The sequence below is a fragment of the Saccostrea cucullata genome, unplaced genomic scaffold (genome assembly GCF_032062105.1).
Source record: "Saccostrea cucullata isolate Sc308-1 unplaced genomic scaffold, CSIRO_AGI_Scuc_v1 ctg284, whole genome shotgun sequence".
NCBI lineage: Eukaryota > Metazoa > Mollusca > Bivalvia > Ostreida > Ostreidae > Saccostrea > Saccostrea cuccullata.
In genome coordinates this window covers 141,838-164,512 of record NW_026924831.1, presented here as the reverse complement: position 1 = coordinate 164,512, position 22,675 = coordinate 141,838, and the positions used below count along the sequence as shown (strand labels likewise).

General features: G+C 34.3%; 1 protein-coding gene across 1 annotated transcript in view; it reads right to left on the bottom strand.

Moving 5' to 3' along the window:
- Positions 1-6,852: 6,852 nt before the first annotated feature.
- Positions 6,853-22,675, bottom strand: part of LOC134267405 (sentrin-specific protease 6-like) — a 29,204-nt gene continuing 13,381 nt past the window's right edge. The window contains exons 15-22 of the mRNA XM_062749625.1: positions 22,044-22,172; positions 18,240-18,332; positions 17,529-17,904; positions 16,764-16,982; positions 16,431-16,510; positions 11,210-11,278; positions 10,695-10,845; positions 6,853-8,307 (exon numbers count right to left, since the gene is read on the bottom strand). Coding sequence (XP_062605609.1) covers positions 8,170-8,307; positions 10,695-10,845; positions 11,210-11,278; positions 16,431-16,510; positions 16,764-16,982; positions 17,529-17,904; positions 18,240-18,332; positions 22,044-22,172 — 1,255 coding nt within the window. The 3' untranslated portion in view covers positions 6,853-8,169. The remainder of the gene's footprint in view (positions 8,308-10,694; positions 10,846-11,209; positions 11,279-16,430; positions 16,511-16,763; positions 16,983-17,528; positions 17,905-18,239; positions 18,333-22,043; positions 22,173-22,675) is intronic.

The window sequence follows — 22,675 nt, the reverse complement described above, 5'->3', positions numbered from 1 at the left end:
CTAGCACTAGTCTGTGCTGGGAAAGGAAAATCAATTTCAACTTGAGTCAACAATTCTCCCAAGACTTGCAGTTGAACAACATGGGTCTTTTGCTCCTTCCCCTGTACTTGTTATGTGCTGGTGTGTATGTTGTCACTAGCACTAGCCTGTGCTGGGAAAGGAAAATCAATTTCAACTTGAGTCAAAGATTCTCCCAAACTTGTGGTTTTAGCCTGTGCTGGGAAAGGAGAGTCAATTTCAACTTGAGTCAACAATTCTCCCAAATTTGCAGTTGAATAACATGGGTCTTTTACTCCTTTCCCTTGTACTTGCTGTGTGCTGGTGTGTATGTTGTCACTAGCACTAGCCTGTGCTGGGAAAAGAAAATCAATTTCAACTTGAGTCAACAATTCTCTATGACTTGCAGGTGAACAACATGTGTCTTTTGCTCCTTTCCTTGTACTTGTTATGTGCTGGTGTGTATGTTGTCACTAGCACTAGCCTGTGCTAGGAAAGGAAAATAAATTTCAACCTGAGTCAAAAATTCTCCCAGATTTGCAGTTGAATAACATGTGTCTTTTACTCCTTCCCCTGTACTTGTTATGTGCTGGTGTGTATAATGTCATTAGCACTAGCCTGTGCTGGGAAAGGAAAATCAATTTCAACTTGAGTCAAAGATTCTCCCAAACTTTCAGTTGAATAACATGGGTCTTTTACTCCTTCCCCTGTACTTGCTATGTGCTGGTGTGTTTCTGGTCATTAGCACTAGCCTGTGCTGGGAAAGGAGAGTCAATTTCAACATAAATCAAAGATTTAGCACTTGCAGTTGAAAAACATTTGTCTTTTAATCCTCTCCCTGTACTTGCTATGTGCTGGTGTGTATGTTGCCATTAGCACTAGCCTGTGCTGGGAAAGGAAAATCAATTCCAACTTGGGTCAACAATTCTCCCAGACTTGCAGTTTACAACATGTGTCTTTTACTCCTTCCATTGTACTTCCTTATGTGCTGGTGTGTATGTTGTCATTAGCACTAGCCTGTGCTGGGAAAGGAAAATCTATTTCAACATGAGTCAACAGTTCTCCCAGATTTGCAGTTCATCAACATGTCTTTTACTCCTTCCCTTGTACTTGCTGTGTGCTGGTGTGTATGTTGTCACTAGCACTAGCCTGTGCTGGGAAAGGAGAGTCAATTTCAACATAGATAAAAGATTTCGCACTTGTAGTTGAACAACATGTGTCTTTTGCTCCTTCCCTTGTACTTGCTGTGTGCTGGTGTATATGTTGTCACTAGCACTAGCCTGTGCTGGGAAAGGAAAATCAATTTCAACTTGAGTCAACAATTCTCTATGACTTGCAGGTGAACATGTGTCTTTTGCTCCTTTCCCTGTTCTTGCTATGTGCTGGTGTGTCTTTTGTCATTAGCACTAGCCTGTGCTGGGAAAGGAAAATTTATTTCAACTTGAGTCAAAGGTTCTCCCAGTTTTGCAGTTGAACAAAGGTCTTTTGCTCCTTCCCCTGTACTGGTTAAGTGCTGATGTGTATATGTCACTAGCACTAGCCTGTGCTGGGAAAGGAAAATCTATTTCAACTTGAGTCAACAATTCTCCAAGACTTGCAGTTGACTAACATGTGTCTTTTGCTCCTTCCCCTGTTCTTGCTATATGCTGGTGTGTCTTTTGTCATTAGCACTAGCCTGTGCTGGTAAAAGGAAAATTAATTTCAACTTGAGTCAACAATTCTCCCAGTTTTGCAGTTAAACAAAGGTCTTTTTCTCCTTCCCCTGTACTTGTTATGTGCTGGTGTGTATGTTGTCACTAGCACTAGCCTGTGCTGGGAAAGGAAAATCATTTCCACTTGAGTCAACGATTTCCCAAACTTTCAGTTGAATAACATGGGTTTTTTACTCCTTCCCCTGTACTTGTTTTGTGCTGGTGTGTATGTTGTCACTAGCACTAGCCTGTGCTGGGAAAGGAAAATTTATTTCAACTTGAGTCAAAGGTTCTCCCAGTTTTGCAGTTGAACAAAGGTCTTTTGCTCCTTCCCCTGTACTGGTTAAGTGCTGATGTGTATATGTCACTAGCACTAGTTGAAAAACATTTTCAGTTGAATAACATGTCTTTTCATCCTTCCCTGTACTTGCTATGTGCTGGTGTGTTTGTTGTCATTAGCACTAGCCTGTGCTTGGAAAGGAAAAACAATTGAAACGTAGATCTTAAGATTTTACCAGACTTATAATTTGTTATGTGATGGTGTGATTTCAAAGACTAGCAATAGCCTTTGTCATTTAATCCTTCCCCTGTACTTGCTATGTGCTGGTGTGTTTGTTGTCATTAGCACTAGCCTGTGCTTGGAAAAGAGAACTCAATTTCAACTTGAGTGTCAAGGATTCTTCCAGACTTGCAATTGAACAACATGTGTCTTTTACTCTGTGCCTTGTACTTGCTGTGTGCTGGTGTGTATAATGTCATTAGCACTAGCCTGTGTTGGGAAAGGAAAATCATTTCAACTTGAGTCAAAGATTCTCCCAAACTTTCAGTTGAATAACATGGGTCTTTTGCTCCTTCCCCTGTACTTGCTATGTGCTGGTGTGTATGTTGTCATTAGCACTAGCCTGTGCTGGGAAAGGAAAAACAATTGAAACTTAGATCTTAAGATTTTGCCAGACTTGTAAAAATTTATGTGCTGGTCTGATTTGAAGAACTAGTACTAGCTTTGGTCATTTAATCTTTTCCCTGTACTTGTTATGTGCTGGTGTGCATGTTGTCACTAGCACCAGCCTGTGCTGGGAAAAGAAAAATCAATTTTTCCTGAATCAATTTTTCTCCCAGGTGTGCAGTTGAACAACATGTGTCTTTCTCTCCTTCCCCTGTACTTGCTATGTGCTGGTGTATAAGTTGTCATTAGCACTAGCCTGTGCTGGGAAAGGAAAATCTATTTCATCCTGAATCAACTTTTCTCCCTTTGCAGTTGAACATTCCCAATTACTTGTTATGACATTGTATGTATTCCTGTACTAACATAAGAAAGTGTTTAGTATTGAAACCAGTTATATACTTGTGTTGGTGTGTTTGTTGTCATTAGCACTAACTTTTGCTTGGAAAGGAATCAATTTATACACACTTTTAACATGACTTGGAGTTGAACAACATTTTTTTGTCCTTCCCTTGTACTCTCTGTGTGCTGGTGTGTATGTTGTTACTAGCCTGTGTTGCATGAGGAAGCCATTTCATAGATAACTTAATTTTTTTCCAAATACTTACTATGGGCTGGTGAACTTCCTCAAAAGCCTGTCTTGGTAGAGAAGTCTTGCAACATGGAAATTGGAGAAATTGTGCTGCTGCTATTTTGTCTAAATTACTAGCACTAACCAGTTTTGGAAAATCTTGTGCCTTTATTCAACTGCAAAAATATTATTATGGGAGGATAAGCTACATTCTAAAGCAATTCTTTAATTCACTTTATTTTTTATTAAGTCTATTGTTGAACTGTATGTCTCAAATTACTAATTTTCTTGTAAATAGATGACAGATGCTCGTTTTAAATTAGGATTGCCATTTGCATACTTCTGCAGAAAAACAGAGTATTTTAACAAAGTTCTCTTCAAAATCATAAAAGTTTAAAGCAATTTATTTTGACTTTTTCTCAACCTCAAGCTTATGCATATTATTAATCATACTTAGGTACCTGTTTCAGTTTGTTCTGTGCTTCTATGCCTTTCATTCATATGTGCATTGAGGGTCCAAAATAAAAACCAAAGCCAAGGCATGCAACTTAGCATCTACCGGTATTCTCTTGGATTTGCATTCAAAACAAAAGTCTCAAACAATAAACTTCCCGAGGCTTATGTGCTGGTGTGTAAATTGTCACTAGCACTACGGAATGATAAAAAAATTTGATTCTTGTGAAATAAATTGTGTCTGTATTATGCTAAGAAAAATTAGTGTGTAATTTTGTCACTAGCACTTGCCTTTATTGTAGTCAATTTCATTGGGGCATTTCAAGATTTGCAGTTGAACATTTTTGCTTGTTGTGTATCAATTACATACTAAAACACCACAATAAAATCAATTTCAATTTGACAAATTAAAAAAATGTGTCTAAATGATGAAATGTTTTGATGTTTCACATACTAGCCTGTGCAAAGGAAAATCAATTTCATGCATCAAATTTTCTCAAAAATGTGCAGTTGAAAATTCCCAGGTTATGCCTTTATTGCAGTGAAAATACGTGTTTATATTGAAACACAAAAATTGGACTTATTTTATCCAGTCATCTACACTAACTTTTGCATGGAAAGGAATCATTTTATACACAACTTTTAACATGACCTGGAGTTTGAGGCATTATTTTTTATCCTTCTCTAAAAATTGTGTCTTTTTCTTACATTATGACATGTTGCATTTTCTCTTTATGCTCAATAAAAAAATGTGAGCTGGTAAACATCCTTTCAATGGCCTATCTTGGGGGAGAAAGTCTTAAACATGGAAATTTTGGGAATGTGTGCTGCTGTTTTGTCTAAATTACTAGCACTAACTATTTTTGGAAAATAAAACAAGAAAAATATTATTATGGGAGGATAAGAAATTGATAGCAATTCTTTAATTCACATTATTTTTAATTAAGTTTTTTGAACTAATGTCAAAAAATAAATTTTCCTGTAAATAACATATAATGCTCATTTTAAAAATTGCCATTTGTATATTTCTGCAGAACAAGCTATATTTAACAAAGTTCTCTTCATAATCATAAAAGTTTAAAGCAATTTATTTTAGTGCAATTTGATGCATTATTAATTGTGACCTGTTTCAGCTTGTTTCATTGCTTCTATGTCTTTCATTCACATGTGGTACTGTGACCAAAGCCAAGGCATGCAACTTAGCATCTACCGGTATTCTCTTGGTTCCTGGTGAATTCAAAACAAAAGCTCAAACAATAAGCTTATAATTCTCTCACCAATATGTAAGCTTCGGTTTCAAGTTTTTGACTTTTAAATTCTTTAAACTTGCCACAGTAAGTTTAGCATCTACTTTTAACCATTCAATATACATATACATGTATACATAGGGTCATGATTTGAACAATTAAGTCAACCTCAGAATGCTTCCACATAAGTTTCAGCTTTTCTGGCCTAGTGGTTCTTGAGAAGAAGATTTTTCAATGACCCCACCCTATTTTTGTCTTTTCTTGATTATCTCTCCTTGGAAGGGGATTTAGCCCTTTATTTTTACAATTTAAACTCCCACTCATCCAAAGATGGTTTGTACAAAGTTTAAAAAAGAAATGACTTAGTGGTTCTTGAGAAGAAGTTAAAAATGTGAAAAGTTACCAGATGGACGAACAGACTGGACAGACGGACAGCTAGATAGACGACCGACAATTGTTGATCAGAAAAGCTCAAGAGCTTTCAGCTCAGGTGAGCTAAAAACAATAAATGCAAGTCTGAAGTACATTACACCGATGATCACATATTTTGTTTGAATTATAACAGTTATAAACTGCACTTAAAACTAAACTTAAGGTCATTTTGAGATTCTTACAATAGAAACTTTAACATCTACAGCTATACTTCATAAGAACTTCACTTTCACTTGTAGAATAATGGAAAATTACACATTTATTATGATATCCCATCTGAATATAGTATAAGATTTGTAACAATAACATACCTGTATTAAACCATTTAGGTTGAGTGTCTTATTAAGTTGATGATCCAAGTGAGGGAATTCTTGGTTCATGTAAGACTTGCGACATCCTTGTATCTTTACCAAAGATGCGATCACTGACAGGGTTTTCTGGTCCTATGCCTCAAACCTTGCAATAATTACATGTACAAGAGGACCAGTGCTCTTCTGATGAATTGTACAACCTATCACTTCTATTTGAAGCCTTTAAGTATCCCAAGGGATCTTAAAATCTGGCCCAATATTCTAAAAGTTTATGCACATCACATAAGCACAAATGGCCATAGCATTAGGCATTCTTAAACAAATTGTTTGGTTGCCTTCTCTCGACTGACTGACTACAAATGGCCCAAATCAACCCTTTTTTTTAATGACAGGATACAATAGTTTTTCTTTTTATTCCTCTTATTCCTTCAACAAATATGTTACAATTTTCTGGAAAAAAGATTTCCCCATCTAACTACCAACTCAGTAAGTTTACCCTGAGTTGGGAGAGGGCAAGCAAACATTATTTTAAAGATGGCCTTAGCTCTTTGATCCTTTGGCTCAGAAGAGTTAATATAGAAAATGATGGAGTTTATACATTCATTAAAATGAGGATCTCATGGCTTGCTTTTGGTTTTTACAAAAAATTTTGTTTTTACCAGGATGTATCAGCTGTGATTAGGTTTGTTAATCCATCCCCTCACTGTTTCCAAAATTTTTAATACAGTGAAAAATACAGTACCATAATATCAATCCAAAAACATAACTTTGAAACATTTTATTAAAGAATTATTCCTCTAAGCATAGGATTTGCACACAAAAGGAAATGCTAATGATGTACATTTCCTATATTTAATTTTACTTTCTGGACACCTTTTAAAACAAGTCGCCTTCTGCTCATATTTGTAAAGTAAAAACTCACCATTTTACAATCAGAGATTCTTTTCATAAAATAAAGCTATCACATATTTGAACTCAGAGATGGACGTGAAAATTATCAGTTTGATTTCTCAAATAGCGATGTGGGGCCATCAGTAATAAATCAAGCTCTTTGATAGCTTTTATGCTTCAATTTATCTATTTACATCCATTCACAAATGTAGATGCAACACAGATAATAAAATATTTTGTTCACTGAACATGCTGAATGTTTCAGTTTCCAAAAATTTCAATTTACCAAAGCTTTCAAAAATTAATTAACACCAGATGAACAAGTAACATTGAATTTAATGATGAAATGATCCATGATTTTGTTTTTACAAATAAGGTAATTATACATGTATGGACCTGTACAGCAAACAACAAAATACTGCTGTAAGCACTTTAAATATCCACGTAAGAAGAAAGGAATATTTCACCTTCACATTCTATTATGTTCATGAAAATTAAACATGTATCTGTTCCTTCAATAATCTTAAGTTTTGGTTTTCAATTATTATATTAAATAGGAGGTATCAAATCTAAATATTACATAATAGTTCAATAAATGTGAATTTATAAACACTTATAGTACAAGAATATTTCATACCAAAACATCTTAATTTTGCATCATTTACAACCAAGTGATAGATCTGAGAAAGTTTTTAAGCATTCAATTTTTTAATGGAATATTAACATAGCAACATATAGCATATACTCTTCTCTTCTGGAATTTTAAAACTGGTATTCACACTCTCAACAAATCTCTCCAACAAATACAACTTTAAATCATCAAAAACATACAAAAAAATTGTTTATTTACATGTGCATCTTATTTACTTTGAGTAATGGCATTTGTTGAGTTTCTCACAGCTTTTCCCATGATGCAACTAGACACATTTTGAATACAAATTCACAGATATTTTTTTATCATATTACATCTTTAAACAATGCAATGGCATTTAGATTTTTATTTCTTCATTAATGTAATGCTCCTGATAATCAAGTATCCCTGAAATTTCACTTACAGGGACAAGCCGAACAAAATGCAGGTTTTTTTCTACACATTCCAGTCAACTCGTCCAATCAATGTACAGAGATTTGAACAGTTATTTGGTCTTGTGTATAAATAATAGCCTCCAATCATATCACACAGTTTTTTGTATCATATTAAATATTGAACACAAAATGAAATTTTAAAAATTTCCAGTCAAATACTGAATAATTTTCACCAGATTATTTTTCTCCAATCTCTCTTGAGAGTGACCACATTCGGTATGAAGTTTCAACCAACTCCTGGAATATTTCCTGAACAAATCACTGATGGAACTGGATACCTGTAATATCCAAGGAAGGAGGGGGGATGTCATCTAAATTTTCAATCAACATGCACTTTAACTGCTACCATTTTCATATAGAATTTCCCTCACCCCAAACAACTAACATAAACTCCCAGAACATCTCTTTCTGTAGCACCAATTGTAACATGGTAAGAGAGAACAACCAAAAACAGAAACGAATTAAGGTCCATCAAATGAACCAGTAAACACTTCCAATATCACCTTGGTTGGAGAGAAATCTACCACACATTCCAGACAGAGGGGGGTCAGGATTTGGCTTTTTCTTGACTTTCTTTCAGTCTCATCACCAAGTCTCTGATTTCACTCCTCTTGGCCGTGACCCTTTCCTCTGAGAACCAGTCCGAGAGAGATTTCAGTGGAATACTAAAGTCCTGAATGGGATCCTACAAAACACAGATTTCTGTCATGTTGATGTTTTTTTATATATAAAAAAATTTAGAAGGAATGTTGTCATGTTTTTTTTTTTAAATATATCTAAAATTTTACAAGACAAGAGGCCCACGGACCTTATAGGTCACCTGAGTATCATGTAACAACTTTCCAGCGATTGTATTTGGTTCGTGTTTTAAGCCAAAAGCCATGAAATTCACAAATTTTGAAAGAGGCACCATTGCTTATCAAAGGGCAGATTTCAAAGCATTAATTTATTTTTAGTCAAAGTATCCCCCTGGTACCCCTGACCCAGCAGCCCTGAAATTATCTATTTTGAAAGAGGCCCCTTTCTTCATTATAAGGCCAGCATTTTTTTTATGTTTAGGTTTAGTTATGAACATGAGAATAAAAAAGTCCCAAAGGAGAAGGAAATAAAAATTTTTTTTTGATAAATCAATTATTAACATTTGTACATTCTTTTTTTATGCTATCCTAATAGGCTCCTTACCACTGGACACATAATGCTTACAAATAGGAAAGTAGAACATGTAATTGCTTATTTCATCATCTGCCAGTTTGGGCCAGTTGTATAAATTTTGTGATGTTGATCAAAATATACTTTAAAAAATCAATTCTTTAAAAGTCTTTCAATATATCTTCATTTTTTTTAATATGTGTTAGGTGAATGTGTAGACATTGTTCTAAAATTTACTTGATGCCTAAAATTATAATTCCTATCATAAAATAGACAGGGAGTATTGGGGAGTAGGGTCAACATTTTTTCAATTAAGTGTAAAATAATTTTTCTGGCTGATACAAATGATACTACATGCCTGTATATATTTGTATATTCTTGCCTTTTAATAGTTGAATTTTTTTTTATTTCTTCAGGTTATTGTTTATTTCTTCCTCAAATGGACTTCACTTCTCCCATAGTTTTTATTCATTACATCTGATGCATAAGCAACCCTTTTCTGAAGAATGATGCTTAGACTGTAAGCTATAACAGAGACCTAAACAATGTCCCTGGCAATATGCAATAGCTACCACGGGCAGTTTAAAACCTGGGGGTGAAAATAATTTACAGTTACTTTTGAAGCGAATACATAATTATCTCTCCAGCATGTCATTGTGCAACAAAGTCGTCAGCATTTTATTTGTCCTTTGAACGGGTGAAACGTTTTGAATGACACTTTTATCGATGAATTTTACACTAAACCAAGCTATCTTCTCAGATCTAGCTTTATTTACCCGCCGTTTCATCGTAAAACCGGAAGTGCGAGTTCTTAAATTTGAAATCTTGATCCCGACTCAAATTTGACATTGGAAAGAAAACAAATTGTTTTATTTTTTTCTGAAAATTCAAAACCTTGAGCGGAGGGTTTGTAAAACTGAAAATAAAATAAATCCTGGCCTTAAATATGTAATTAGATCATTAGCATATTAACCAGGAGCAAAGGATAAGATGTTCAAAGAATTCATGCATTTCACTATATAATCATTAGAGCCCCACCCTAAAACAAGAACCCCTGACCCTGGGGCCATAAAATTCACAATTTTGGTAGAGGCACTCTTGATTATCATAACTATGTACTTAGTTAGTTTATTTAATACCCAGGAGCAGAGAGAAGAAGATTTTCAAAGAATTCATGTATTTTCATTATATAATCAATAGAGCCCCGCCCTAACACCAGAACCCCTGACCCTGGGGCCATAAAATTCACAATTTTGGTAGAGGCACTCTTGCTCATCATAACTATGTACTTAGTTGGTTTATTTAATACCCAGGAGCAGAGATGAAGATTTTCAAAGAAATAATGCATTTTCACTACCTACTTATTTAGCCCCGCCCTAGCACTAGAACCCTTGACCCCAGGGCCATGAATTTCACAATTTTGGTAGAGGACCCATTGCTGATTACAATCATGCGAACAGTTTGACTGCTTGATGTCCAGGAGTAAAGAAGAAGATTTTTAAAGATTGCATTAATTTTAGTGGTTTTGGCCCCACCCCTCAGGCCCCAGGGCGGCAGGGATCATGAAATTCATAATTTTTGTTCCCCTTCACCCATAGATGCTTTGTGCCAAATTTGGTTGAAATTGGTTCAGTGGTTGCAGAGAAGAAGCTGAAAATGTTCAAATGTTAACGCACGACGAACGATATGTAAACAGATAGCAATAGGTCACTGAGTTTACTCAGGTGACCTAAAAACTGAAGTCCTAAATATTATTATTATTCTTAGATGGCTTAATGCATGGGTATCATCAGTGTCTTATATAAAAGTGACAGAGAGGTCAGAAAGTAACCTCGTATAAGTTCTATGGCCCCAAGCCTGATCTACATGTATCAATGTAAAAGTGGTGTTACTCAATCCTTTCTTCAATGAAAACTTGTGTACCTCAAAAAAGCTCTCCACATACTGCAGTATGTACACCCCACAGTCACTGAAGTTGGTTTGCTGGGGGACCTTGGTCGCTGTACAGCCTCGGATCCTCTCCCTCAGACTGTTGGGGGTCTTCTTCTTAGTGTCCCACTCTACCTGAAGATACCTGTAAATCAAAAATTAGATTTAAGTGAAAAATTTCAAAGGAAGAGTGTATTTGAATATAAATATAATACAACTTCTTGAAGTACATTCTAAATGACTCTTTAAACTATATAGAAATCAAGCCTTTGAACACTTTGAATTTAAAAGAAAGAATTTTTTTGAGGAAGATACTTGACAATTATTTTAAGATGTAAATGAAACCTCCAAACAAAAGTGTATTTGAATACAAGCATGATAACATCTGCTTCAAATGCAATGTAAAACTCTTTTTAACTTTATGGAAATAAAAAAAAACTCAACACTTTGAATTTGATGGAAAGAATATTTTAAGAGATACGCTAAAACAATCAATGACAACAACTCACTCTTTAAGAATGGCGACAATACGAGACCTGCTCTGTCCAGCTAAGGAATCAAATATTAAGATGCAGGGCCTGAAATTAAACAGAACATGGACTGTATTACAATGGGTACATAGAAAGAATTTTTTTAATACCTAAAACAAAGTATTCATAGGCACAAACTGTGACTTAAAGTAGGTCTACACTCGCACTACGTCATTTACGAATAGTAAAACCGGAACTGCGCTTCCTTTTTCCGAGATGAGATTTTTTAACTATATTGGTTTGACTTTTACTTAGCGTTTTAAATATCCGGTAACGATTTTGCTCTAAGTCGGTCGCGTCAACAAACACAGATTCTACAGTTTAAGGATAAATTAATTAAAAAGAGAAGGCTGGGAATAACTTTCGGTTGACAGAAATAATTAGGTAATTAAACAATATTTCTGTGAATGATGCATGTTTTATATGCCGCGCTTCAAACACCATATATGCTACATGTGTATCAAACTAAATTTGGTTTGAAGCTAATAGTGATAATTCAGAAAAGTAATGACTACGATTTGACTTAGACAATCTATGGATTTTACTAATCAAACATTACAAAATTTACTTTGAATAATAATTATTGCATAAAACGCATACCCCCCTCCCCCAACCTGCTTACCCACGTATCCCAATGCAAAATTATCTTTTGAATAAGTATTTGACAAGTTGATTCACTTGCAGCACACTTCGTTACTTTCTGTAGCAAAATCATCCAGTTTCTGAGAATCAGTGAATTACTTTCATTTTCATCGTCTCCAATTTAAAGACAAGTGTGTTTTATTTTTTTTTTTTTTTTTTGAGCAAATTTTAGGGACAATAGGTTTTGGGTGTGTATAATTATTGTTTTAAATTATGTACAACTTTGTTAATACAAGTATACACTCAAACATTAACAGTATTACAGAAATATGTGGCAATATACAGTCCAGTACATTACGAAAAACTGTAATATTACAGTTTTCCATAATATAAGATTTTATATTACAATTTTTCGTAATATAACTATATTATGAAAAATTGTAATATTATGGAAAACTGTAATATAGTTCAGGCGCGTAGCATCGTTTTTGGAAGTGGGGGGGCCAACCTGAGAAAAAATTTTTTTACTTACCAGAAAAAGTTGACAAGCAAAAAAAAAAAAAAAAAAAAAAAAACGAAAAATTAAAAGTTGCCCGAGTCAAAAATCCTATTCGTGGGGGGGGGGGGGGGGGTAGTGGCTAACTTTTTTCAAGACCAACTATCTTTCACTGAAACTTTTTGGGGTTAATTTTCTTATAACACTACCCTCCTTTGCTGAAATGTGGGGGGGCCAACCTTCCTTTCAGTAAACATTTTCTATAGTAAAGGTAATGTCAGCCTGGGGGGGCCTGGCCCCCCCTGGCCCCCCCTGATACTACGCCCCTGTAGTTAATGTTGTGAAAATCTTAAATTAAAGCAAACAAATGCTTTTATTATGAAATATTTTTGTTCCAAACTTCTGGTTTAATTGTTTTCATGGTGCAGGGTAAGAAATGTAAAATTTAAAATTTTTGATTTTCTTTGACATAGTGACACTTTGAAAATTCTCAAAGTAATTTTTTCGATTGGCAGTAATTTTCCTATATAGTTTGAAGTTGATAACCTGATACTGGTTCCATAAGTTTACACCATCATGGTTCTTTCATTACTGTAACTAATGCATTAATGATTATCCAGCTGTTAATCTTGTGTAAGACCAATATGCTTATAGACACATGATATTCCTTTGAACACTTTTATTCATTTAGTAAGTGGTAGTAGTGACCCTGCTGTGAGCTAGATGCAGATTTAATCAAGCATAGATTTTTTTTACAATGGGGGAGAGATACTTACAATATATTTTAAAATTGTAATATTACAATTTTTCGTAATGTACAATATATTATATGTATTTGAATACAAGAGGATAACATCTGCTTCAAATGCAATGTAAAACTATTATAAAATGGCTTTTTATTGTAAAGTTTAAATCCAAAAGTAGTCAACCACTTTTGAATTTTTTAGAAAATGATTGAAAGAATATTTTTAAAGAATCTTCCTATATATCTCTAAAAACTTGGTCGGCCAATCAATGACAACAACTCACTCTTTAAGAATGTTTCCATATAAATATGATGAATTATGGCTTTGTCATTCTTGAGAAGAAGATTTTTAAAATTTTCCTATATATTTCTATGTAAAATGCAGGGCCTGAAATTAAACAAACTTGAACATACCTGACTGTTTCCATATAAATATGATGAATTATGGCTTTGTCATTCTTGAGAAAAGAATTTTTTTAATATTTCTAAAACAAAGTATTCATAGGCACAAACTGTGAATCTAAAGTAGCATGCTTCTATATATATGCACTACGTCATTTACGAAGAAGATTTTTAAAGAATTTTCCTATATATTTCTATGTAAAACTGCGCTTTTGGCCTTTTTCTTGAATCTACACTACCTGAGATGTGATTTTTTTGTCAACTATATATTTCTATGGTTTGACTTTTACTTAGCGTTTTAAATATCTAACGATTGCTTGCTATATATATGATGAATTATGGCTTTGTCATTCTTGAGAAGAAGATTTTTAAAGAATTTTCCTATATATTTCTAAGTAAATTAATTAAAAAGAGAAGGCTGATTTGAACAAAATTGAATCTACACTACCTGAGCATGCTTCCATATATATATGATGAATTATGGATTTGTCATTCTTGACAATAAGATTTTTGAATTTTCCTATATATTTCTATGTAAAACTTTATATGCCGCGCCGAAAACACGGATCATGATAACAAAATTGAATCTACACTACCTGAGCATGTTTCCATATAAATATGATGAATTATAGCTTTGTCATTCTTGAGAAGAAGATTTTTAAAGAATTTTCCTATATATTTCTATGTAAAACTTTGGAAGAAAATTAATGGCCCCGATTTGATGATTTGAACAAACTTGAATCTACACTACCTGAGCATGTTTCCATAACATTACAAAATTTTTGTCATTTGAAAGAAGATTTTTAAAGAATTTTCCTATATATTTCTATGTAAAACTTTGCATTTTGGCCCCCCCTCCCCCCCATGATTTGAACAAACTTGAATCTACACTACCTGAGCATGTTTCTATATAAATATGATGAATTATGGCTTTGTCATTCTTGAAAGAAGATTTTTAAAGAATTTTCAATATATTTCTATGTAAAACTTTGCAGCACACTTCATTACTTTTGTATCAACTACATGAGCATGCTCCCATATAAATATGATGAATTAAGGCTTTGTCATTCTTGATTAAGATTTTTAAAGAATTTTCATATATTTCTATGTAAAACTTTGTCTCCAATTTAAAGACAAACTGTGTTTTAGGATGCTTCCCCATTTTCATCTTTTTTGGCACAGTGGTTCTTGAGAAGAAGATTTTTAAAATATACCACTAAATTTTCATTAATTCCCAATAGGTTTTGGGTGTGTATAATTATTGTTTTAAATTACTTTGTGGCAAGTTTGGTTGAAATTGGCTCAGTGGTTCTTGAAAAGAAGTAAAATGTGAAAAGTTTGCAAACATTAACAGTATTACAGAAATACGCTGGACAATATATTATATGCTACTTCCTTCGGCTCAGGTGAGCTAAAAAGGGGGGTCCCTTTAGTGTAGAGCTCATACCACGAAAAGTAATGCGTCAACATATAATTTTTTTAAGCTTATTATTTTTCTTAAATATAATTTAGTAAAAATATTGCAAATTTACGAAGTTTGAGTCCATAATTTTTTTTTAAATGACCGAGATTGTCCTGTGAAGCATATTTTCTCACATTAAATTTTGATACAATAGCCTAACAAAGTGTATCTATTTATAATAATTCATGCAAAACAATGATTATATATTGTTTACAAATATGTTTCTACTCTATTTTGGGTATTAAAGTTGAATAAATTAGACTTAAATTAATTTATATACAACAAAATCTAGGATAGGTAAAATTTCAGTATTTTACATTTCGGGGTATATACTCCGATAGGCTATAGCGGAAAAGTGAACATGTTGACATATAATTTTTCTTGTGTCTATCCATTGCTGGGATGTATGTCTATCTTATAAAAGCAGATTTTTAAAGATTGAGCCCATTTAGTGCCGAGTATAGAACTACCTTAAGGTAGATTCAAAATATTTTTGAACATATAAATTCAAAAAATAATCAGAATTTTTACTTTACTTTGATTGCCAACTGGATTTCCAATATAAATAACTTATAGTAAAACTACTGTATATAGCTAAGGAACAAATATTGTCTGCAGAACCACTGTCTAGTGTCTATAGCTTGTAGAACCACTCATCTAGTGTCTATAGCTTGTAGAACCACTCGTCTAGTGTCTATAGATCATAGAACCACTGTCTAGTGTTTATAGCTTACAGAACCACTGTCTAGTGTCTATAGCTTGTAGAACCACTGTCTAGTGTCTATAGCTTGTAGAACCACTGTCTAGTGTCTATAGCTTGTAGAACCACTGTCTAGTGTCTGTAGATTATAGAACCACTGTCTAGTGTCTACAGCTTGTAGAACCACTGTCTAGTGTCTATAGCTTGTAGAACCACTGTCTAGTGTCTGTAGCTTGTAGAACCACTGTCTAGTGTCTATAGCTTGTGGAACCACTCATCTAGTGTCTCTAGCTTGTAGAACCACGGTCTAGTGTCTGTAGCTTGTAGAACCACTGTCTAGTGTCTATAGCTTCATTAGATTGTAGAACCACTCATGTAGTGTCTATAGCTTGTAGAACCAGTCTAGAGTCTACAGCTTGTAGAACCACTGTCTAGTGTCTGTAGCTTGTAGAACCACTGTCTAGTGTCTATAGTTTGTAGAACCACTGTCTAGTGTCTATAGCTTGTAGAACCACTGTCTAGTGTCTATAGTTTGTAGAACCACTGTCTAGTGTCTGTAGCTTGTAGAACCACTGTCTAGTGTCTGTAGCTTGTAGAACCACTGTCTAGTGTCTGTAGCTTGTAGAACCACTGTTTAGTGTCTATAGCTTGTAGAACCACTGTCTAGTGCCTATAGCTTGTAGAAACACTGTCTAGTGTCTATAGTTTGTAGAACCACTGTCTAGTGTCTATAGTTTGTAGAACCACTGTCTAGTGTCTATTGCTGGAAGAACCACTGTCTAGTGTCTTTAGCTTGTAATACAAATGACTTACTGTCTACAGCCTGTAGTAAAAGTTCCCAGAGAGCTGGGATCTTTCAGTTCCTCTTCCGTTACCTCTCGTCCCCGCAGATCCTACAATATAGGCAAAGGATTACAAAGAGTTAACAGTGAGTAAGTCAATAACATTTGTTACAAATGAACTTCTGTATTCTGATAAGCAACTGACAATTTTAATTTAAAACCGTTTCTTATTAATTGAAATTTCCATTCAGTATTTGACCACAATCTCACTACAAACAGTTCCTTTTTCTTACAAAATACAAATGTATCTCAGCCATTTACATCAATGAACATTTACATTAACTTTATGTACACAAAGACTTACCCTCACTGTGGCTCTGAAGACAGGTTTTGATGGTTTGGCTTTGGCTTGGCTACTTGTTTCCGTTTTACTTTCACTTTCACTTTTGCCTGTGTCCTGTGAGCTGGTATCAGACGGGTCCTTTGATTTCTCTGTCTCTGCCTGACTTTCCTCCATTTCAGACTGAGCAGGACTTTCACTTGTGTCCATCATTTCTTCTGAATCCTCAGCTATTTCTTTTTTCTGTGCATAAAGAGAAAAGTTGACTAAAATTATTGACCATTTTTATTTGTAAAATCATTTCAATTATACTGTAAATCACTTTTTATTCGCGAGAACTTTATTTTGGCGTAATTACGCGAGACGGTATGCTCGCGAAAATTTCATTCTCGCGTATGATAAAATTCCTTAAGAATATATAGAGCAATGACCACAATTCGTGAAAATTTTGTCCCGCTAATAAAGAGTCGATAACTATCTCGCTAAAATAAGGTGTCGCGAAAATTAAGTGATCTACAGTACTGAAGGAATATAAATATTTTTTTTTTATCAATTCACACTTCAATACTCCCCTCCCCCAAAAAATTCTTCACAAAGTGATCATTTAGTTTTAAAATGCCACTTATAAGTCAGTTAAAAATTAAAAGCCTTATTTTGTAAACATGTAATTTTAAACTAAAAAATCTTGAAATGTTTTAGCTGTACATCATGGAAATCTCATATCATTCTACAAGTCCAGCTCATTGTTATTCTGTTCTTCAAAAAAAAAAAAACTACCCCACTGCTCACCTGTCCCTCTGATAGTGAATTTTCCTCTGTCTCCATCGCCTCTGCAGCACTTTTCCCACTCTCTCTGCTGTTCTCGTCATCAGGTACCCCCTTCGTTGATCCGTCACCACTTTCACTGACCGGTTCACTGTTTTTTACAACCTTTGGAATTCGATAGCCTTTAAGTGATTTGACTGGTTCCTTTTCTAGTCCTCCTCCTTCTGATTTGACTGGTTCCTTTCCTGCGCCCCCGTCCTCTTTTGACTTGGGGTCTAGAGGAGAGATTTCTGGTCCTATTGTCGGTGGTGTTACCATTCTGGCTGACTTTGGTACGTAAGTTACACGTTTGGCACTGGGAAGTCCAGGGAAGCAAATCACAGCCAGGAACCAATGAGAACTGCATGAAAAATAGCAAGAGTTGGAAAAATTTTTAACAAATCAATATTTTTGAATTATTTTCCAATATAACTAATAACTTTTGTTATCAAAAATTGATCTTTTTATTCTCCTTTCCACAACATTTGTAACATATTGGTCTGGTATTGTCTGATTTTGTATTTATATTCAAAAGAACAAAAATTCTTACTGCAATTTGAATATTTGATCTCTTTTCCCCCCAAAAATGTAATCTTAATCAGTAAGTTTTAAAAGCATTTGAAGGATAAGTGTCAGGATGACTGAAATTATACACAAATTGTAGCACTCTGGTTACTGGTAATATTTGACACTCACTGTTCATTAATTGGTACAAAAATGAAGTCTTTCTCAAAGAGATCCACTTTCTTTGTCCAGTTTTTGACCCTGGCATGCTTCTTCTCTGCTGGACTAAAAACAAATTATTAATAGAGATTGTTCTATCTGACGTATCCGTATCCGTATACGTATCCGTATCCGTATCGAGATATGAAAGGCATCTCGATCCCGATGTCTCAACCATCTAATACAATTTCCGTCTCTGTTTGTGGTTAAATAAGCCACAGTCATGCATTGGAAAATAGGAAATGACCATTTTTAATTATATTTATTAAAAAATATTTATTAAAAAAAAGAAAATGAATTCAATTATAAAATATTTTATTTTAATTATTTTGTTTTAAAATTAAAATCATTTTGTTTCAAATTTTTTGTAGGAAATCCCCTTTCTCTTTTCCTCTCGCTTAATATCAGGATATTTTATTGATATTTTCTGTATTTTTCATATACCTTTACACGGTATAACAGATACCCCCCCCCCCCCCCCCACACACACACTGAAATACAAAATACGTTATCATCAACGCGATTGATAAAACACTGTAGCCGTTTTTATAGAGACTTTTCAAACTGATTTCATAATTCGCCTCAGGACCGTTACAAGTATTGAGTATATGCATTGAAGAGCCTGTTCAACTCCCTCCTTTCCCCTCCCCTCACATTGGCGTCAGAAGCAAATTGAAAGTAGGGAGAGGGGGGCTAATTGAAAGAGAAAAAATATAAGCCCTGAAAAACCTTGACATGCAAAAAAAGTACTTAAACACTATTTTGTGTGTGGGGGGGGTCGAACTTTTTTCATTGCCATTTTTTTAAGTGGAAAGGGAGCTTATCCTACGCCTGCAGCCCCCCCCCCCCCCCAGTTCCGGCGTCTGTGCCTCACGTACCATGTGTACACATGACATTTGATAACGTCTTTGACTATCATTCATTAACATCATTTGTGGTTTGATATAAAAACTATTTCTGAATATGGTATTCAATAAATCTCAACTCTTTTTTATGCTAAGATTAAAATAAATATGGCTCAAAATTTTCAAAATAATACATCTTATTTTGCTAAGTCTACTTGTCCATCGTCCTATTTTTCTTCTCTATTTTATCTGACTTTCTTTTTCATATATATAAATAGGCCGAGATCGAGATCAGTGTGCACAATTTATAGAATTGAAGAGAAGGAACTGCTTCAATGTAGCCAAGAAAAAAATCACGCATTTAAAGAAAAATTACAGTAATGAAATACATGTATCAAAGTTTTTCAGAGCTTGCTTTGTTCACTATAAACTCGATCAAGTAACTTTCATAAAAAGAAGTTAATATGCAAATAGAATAGTTTAAGAAAGGAAGATACATCGTAACCTAACATTTACTTTTCTCCCCCTTCATCGACAAGTGTTAAATCAATCGAGTACTACATATACTGCATTTAATCGCAACACTGTCGGAAATTGTACATATTCAATTCTCAATGCAAGCTCCTTGAAACCCTGGATACGCATAGGCGTCAGAACCGGGGGGGGGGGGGGGTTAAGCCCCCCACTTTCTTGCAAAGACATAATATTGGCATTTAAAAGTGGGGTTTACCTTTCTTGTTGGTTTAGCCCCCCTTTCAATTAACGCCCCCCACTATTTGCCTCCGCCGCCCATGATACGGCTGTCGACCTACAATTTAGGGAGTGTATTTAAACCGCCCCAGAATTACCAGCTATCCAATTTTTTTCTGGAGAAATATGAAATACTTGATAATGAATGGCATAGAAGATAAGAAAAAAGGAAAAGAGGATGGACGTTTTCAGTAAATCCCCCATATACACATTTGTTTTGCAATATGGTTAAATCTTCCCCAGTTAATGTACAATTACATGTTTTTACAATTAATTTACAAGTTTGAGATAAAGAGGTTTAACTGTAAATATAATTATATATTATTTGGGATATGTCGTGTAAAATTGTTGTAAATGTACATGTTAATTTTAGAATGAAGAATGAATACCCTGAGAGAGAGAGAGAGAGAGAGAGAGAGAGAGAGAGAGAGATTTTCGTACAATTTTCTACACATTTAAATAATTAAAATCATGCTTATTTTTCTAATTTTATTTTTAAACTTTTACCCCCTCCCCCACAAACACATGATGCATAAGGCGTGTACAGCAACTGATATGTTTTTTTTTAATTAAAAATATCACACTACATATCATTTTTTAGTGAATGAGGTTAAAAATCAAACATGAAACGATGGAATTGTAACCAGATTGTTTAGACATCGGGATCCAGATGCCTTTCATATCTCGATACGGATACGGATACGTATACGGATACGGATACGTCAGATAGAACAATCTCTATTAGTATGTTTAATCAACATTGTGTAAGAAACATAATCGTAAATGTCCAGTAACCATTAAATGGTGATATTGTAAATGCCATACAGCACAGGGATTTATCTAGCTATTTTGTTTTACTACCGTTTTATATGTAAAGGGGAAAAATGAGAGCCGCAGGCTCGATCTGAGTGCCGGAGGCGCGAGTATTCTAGGGGGGTCCGGGGGCATGCCCCCCCGGAAAATTTTTAAATAAATGGAGCAAAATCCTGCATTCTTAGAGCTTCTGAGGGTCATTTGTAGACCTTTACAAAGGCCACAAAAACTTCACTTTTTAGACAAAATATTAAAATAACAAAAAAAAAAAAATAATAAACTAGGTCAATACTTTATTTAATTTTTTCTCTCAATATCTATCACAAATCAATTCTGATTTTTATGTTTCACTACTAACATTGTTATTGTTGTTACTCCATTCTTCCAATCCATAGTGATATAAGCTCCGTCTTACTAATCTACACTTTTCTTTTTAACTCTGCAATCCAGACGTATATTTTGACATCATGGACATGGCACATGTTTACCGATCAATATCAAATAGAAGCTTGAATCTTCTACTCTCTCTTTTAAAAGCGTTTGAATGACTAGGATGGTAAATTAGGATATGCTGTTAAACTTAAATCTGACAAAAACGGAAAATTTCAGTACGATGTTTTAAATATTCTCTGTTTAACAGTCAGGGGTGGTACTGAAATCAGTCATTTTTGAAAATGATGATTTTCAGTCATTAAATTGATTTTTAATAATGATGGAAATTCATCATTTTTTAGTAAAATGATGAAAAACAGTCATTTCTATTTTGAAATTTATTTTAGAAATAGAGTCATCTCTGATATTAAAAATGACTGTTTTTCATCATTTTTTATCAAATTGTTAGGTCTGGGCGCACTTAATTATCTCATTAGTTTTACGGGGCGCACTAAATTATTTTGGTTTCAATTACTTGTCAAGATGTTTCTCTACACAAGGGTCTATGGCAGGATAGTGTACTATATCTAATTACTGTAGTAAATGGGATGGGAAAATTGACTTGAGAATGGAAATATGATGAAAAGACGTCATATTTACAAAAATCAGAAAATTGTGTACATTATATACTTAGAAGAAATGACCATTATCCATCATTTTCAAAAATGACTGATTTCAGTACCACCCCTGACTGTTTAATCAGAGAATTTTCTATCTGAAAATGGGAATTTTTTCACTTTTATCAAGAGGGGAAAGGTACCGTTTACCGGTAGTAAAAACAGCCTTGATAAATCCCTGCAGCAATTCATCTTATAAACAGTAATAGCTTTCATTCATATATACAAAAAAAAATTGTTTCTGTTGTTATACAATGTAAAGTTTTTTCTGCTGCTAATTATATCCCAACAGTTTTGTGGTTGATTTTTTATGCCCCTACGTTTTATCTGCCATGTTGTCCTCTGGTCCACAGCGACCTTGTCTCTGGGTCAGACGCTTAAAGAAGAACGAGCTGAATATGTGTGTCCTCTCCCTGTCCTTGTCACTCAGTACACTCAGGAATAGATATCTACAAAATATCAACATCAGGAATAAATGTCTACAAAATATCCACAAAATAACCTCAGGAATAGATATCTACAAAACATCAACATCAGGAATAGATATCTACAAAATATCAGAAACAAATACAGTATCTCCAAAATATCAGGAAAGGATGTCTACAAAGCATCAGAAACAGATTTGTACAAAATATCAATATCCAGAGAAGATACATGTATCTGCAAAATATCAACATCAGGAATAGATATTAGCTGCAGATCTGTAGCGTTATGGTTTTATATACTTGTCTTTGACCATAACACTTCAGATCCTGTAACGCAAACAAGAGGCCCAGGGGCCACAGCGCTCACCTGAGCACATCGGGCTTGAATTTAACCCCCCCTCCCAGGCATTCATCATTTGAACAAACTTGAATCTACACTACCTGAGGATGATTCCACATAAATATCACTAGTCATAGCTTTGAAGTACTTGTAAAGAAGATTTTAAAAGATTTCCCTACATATCCCT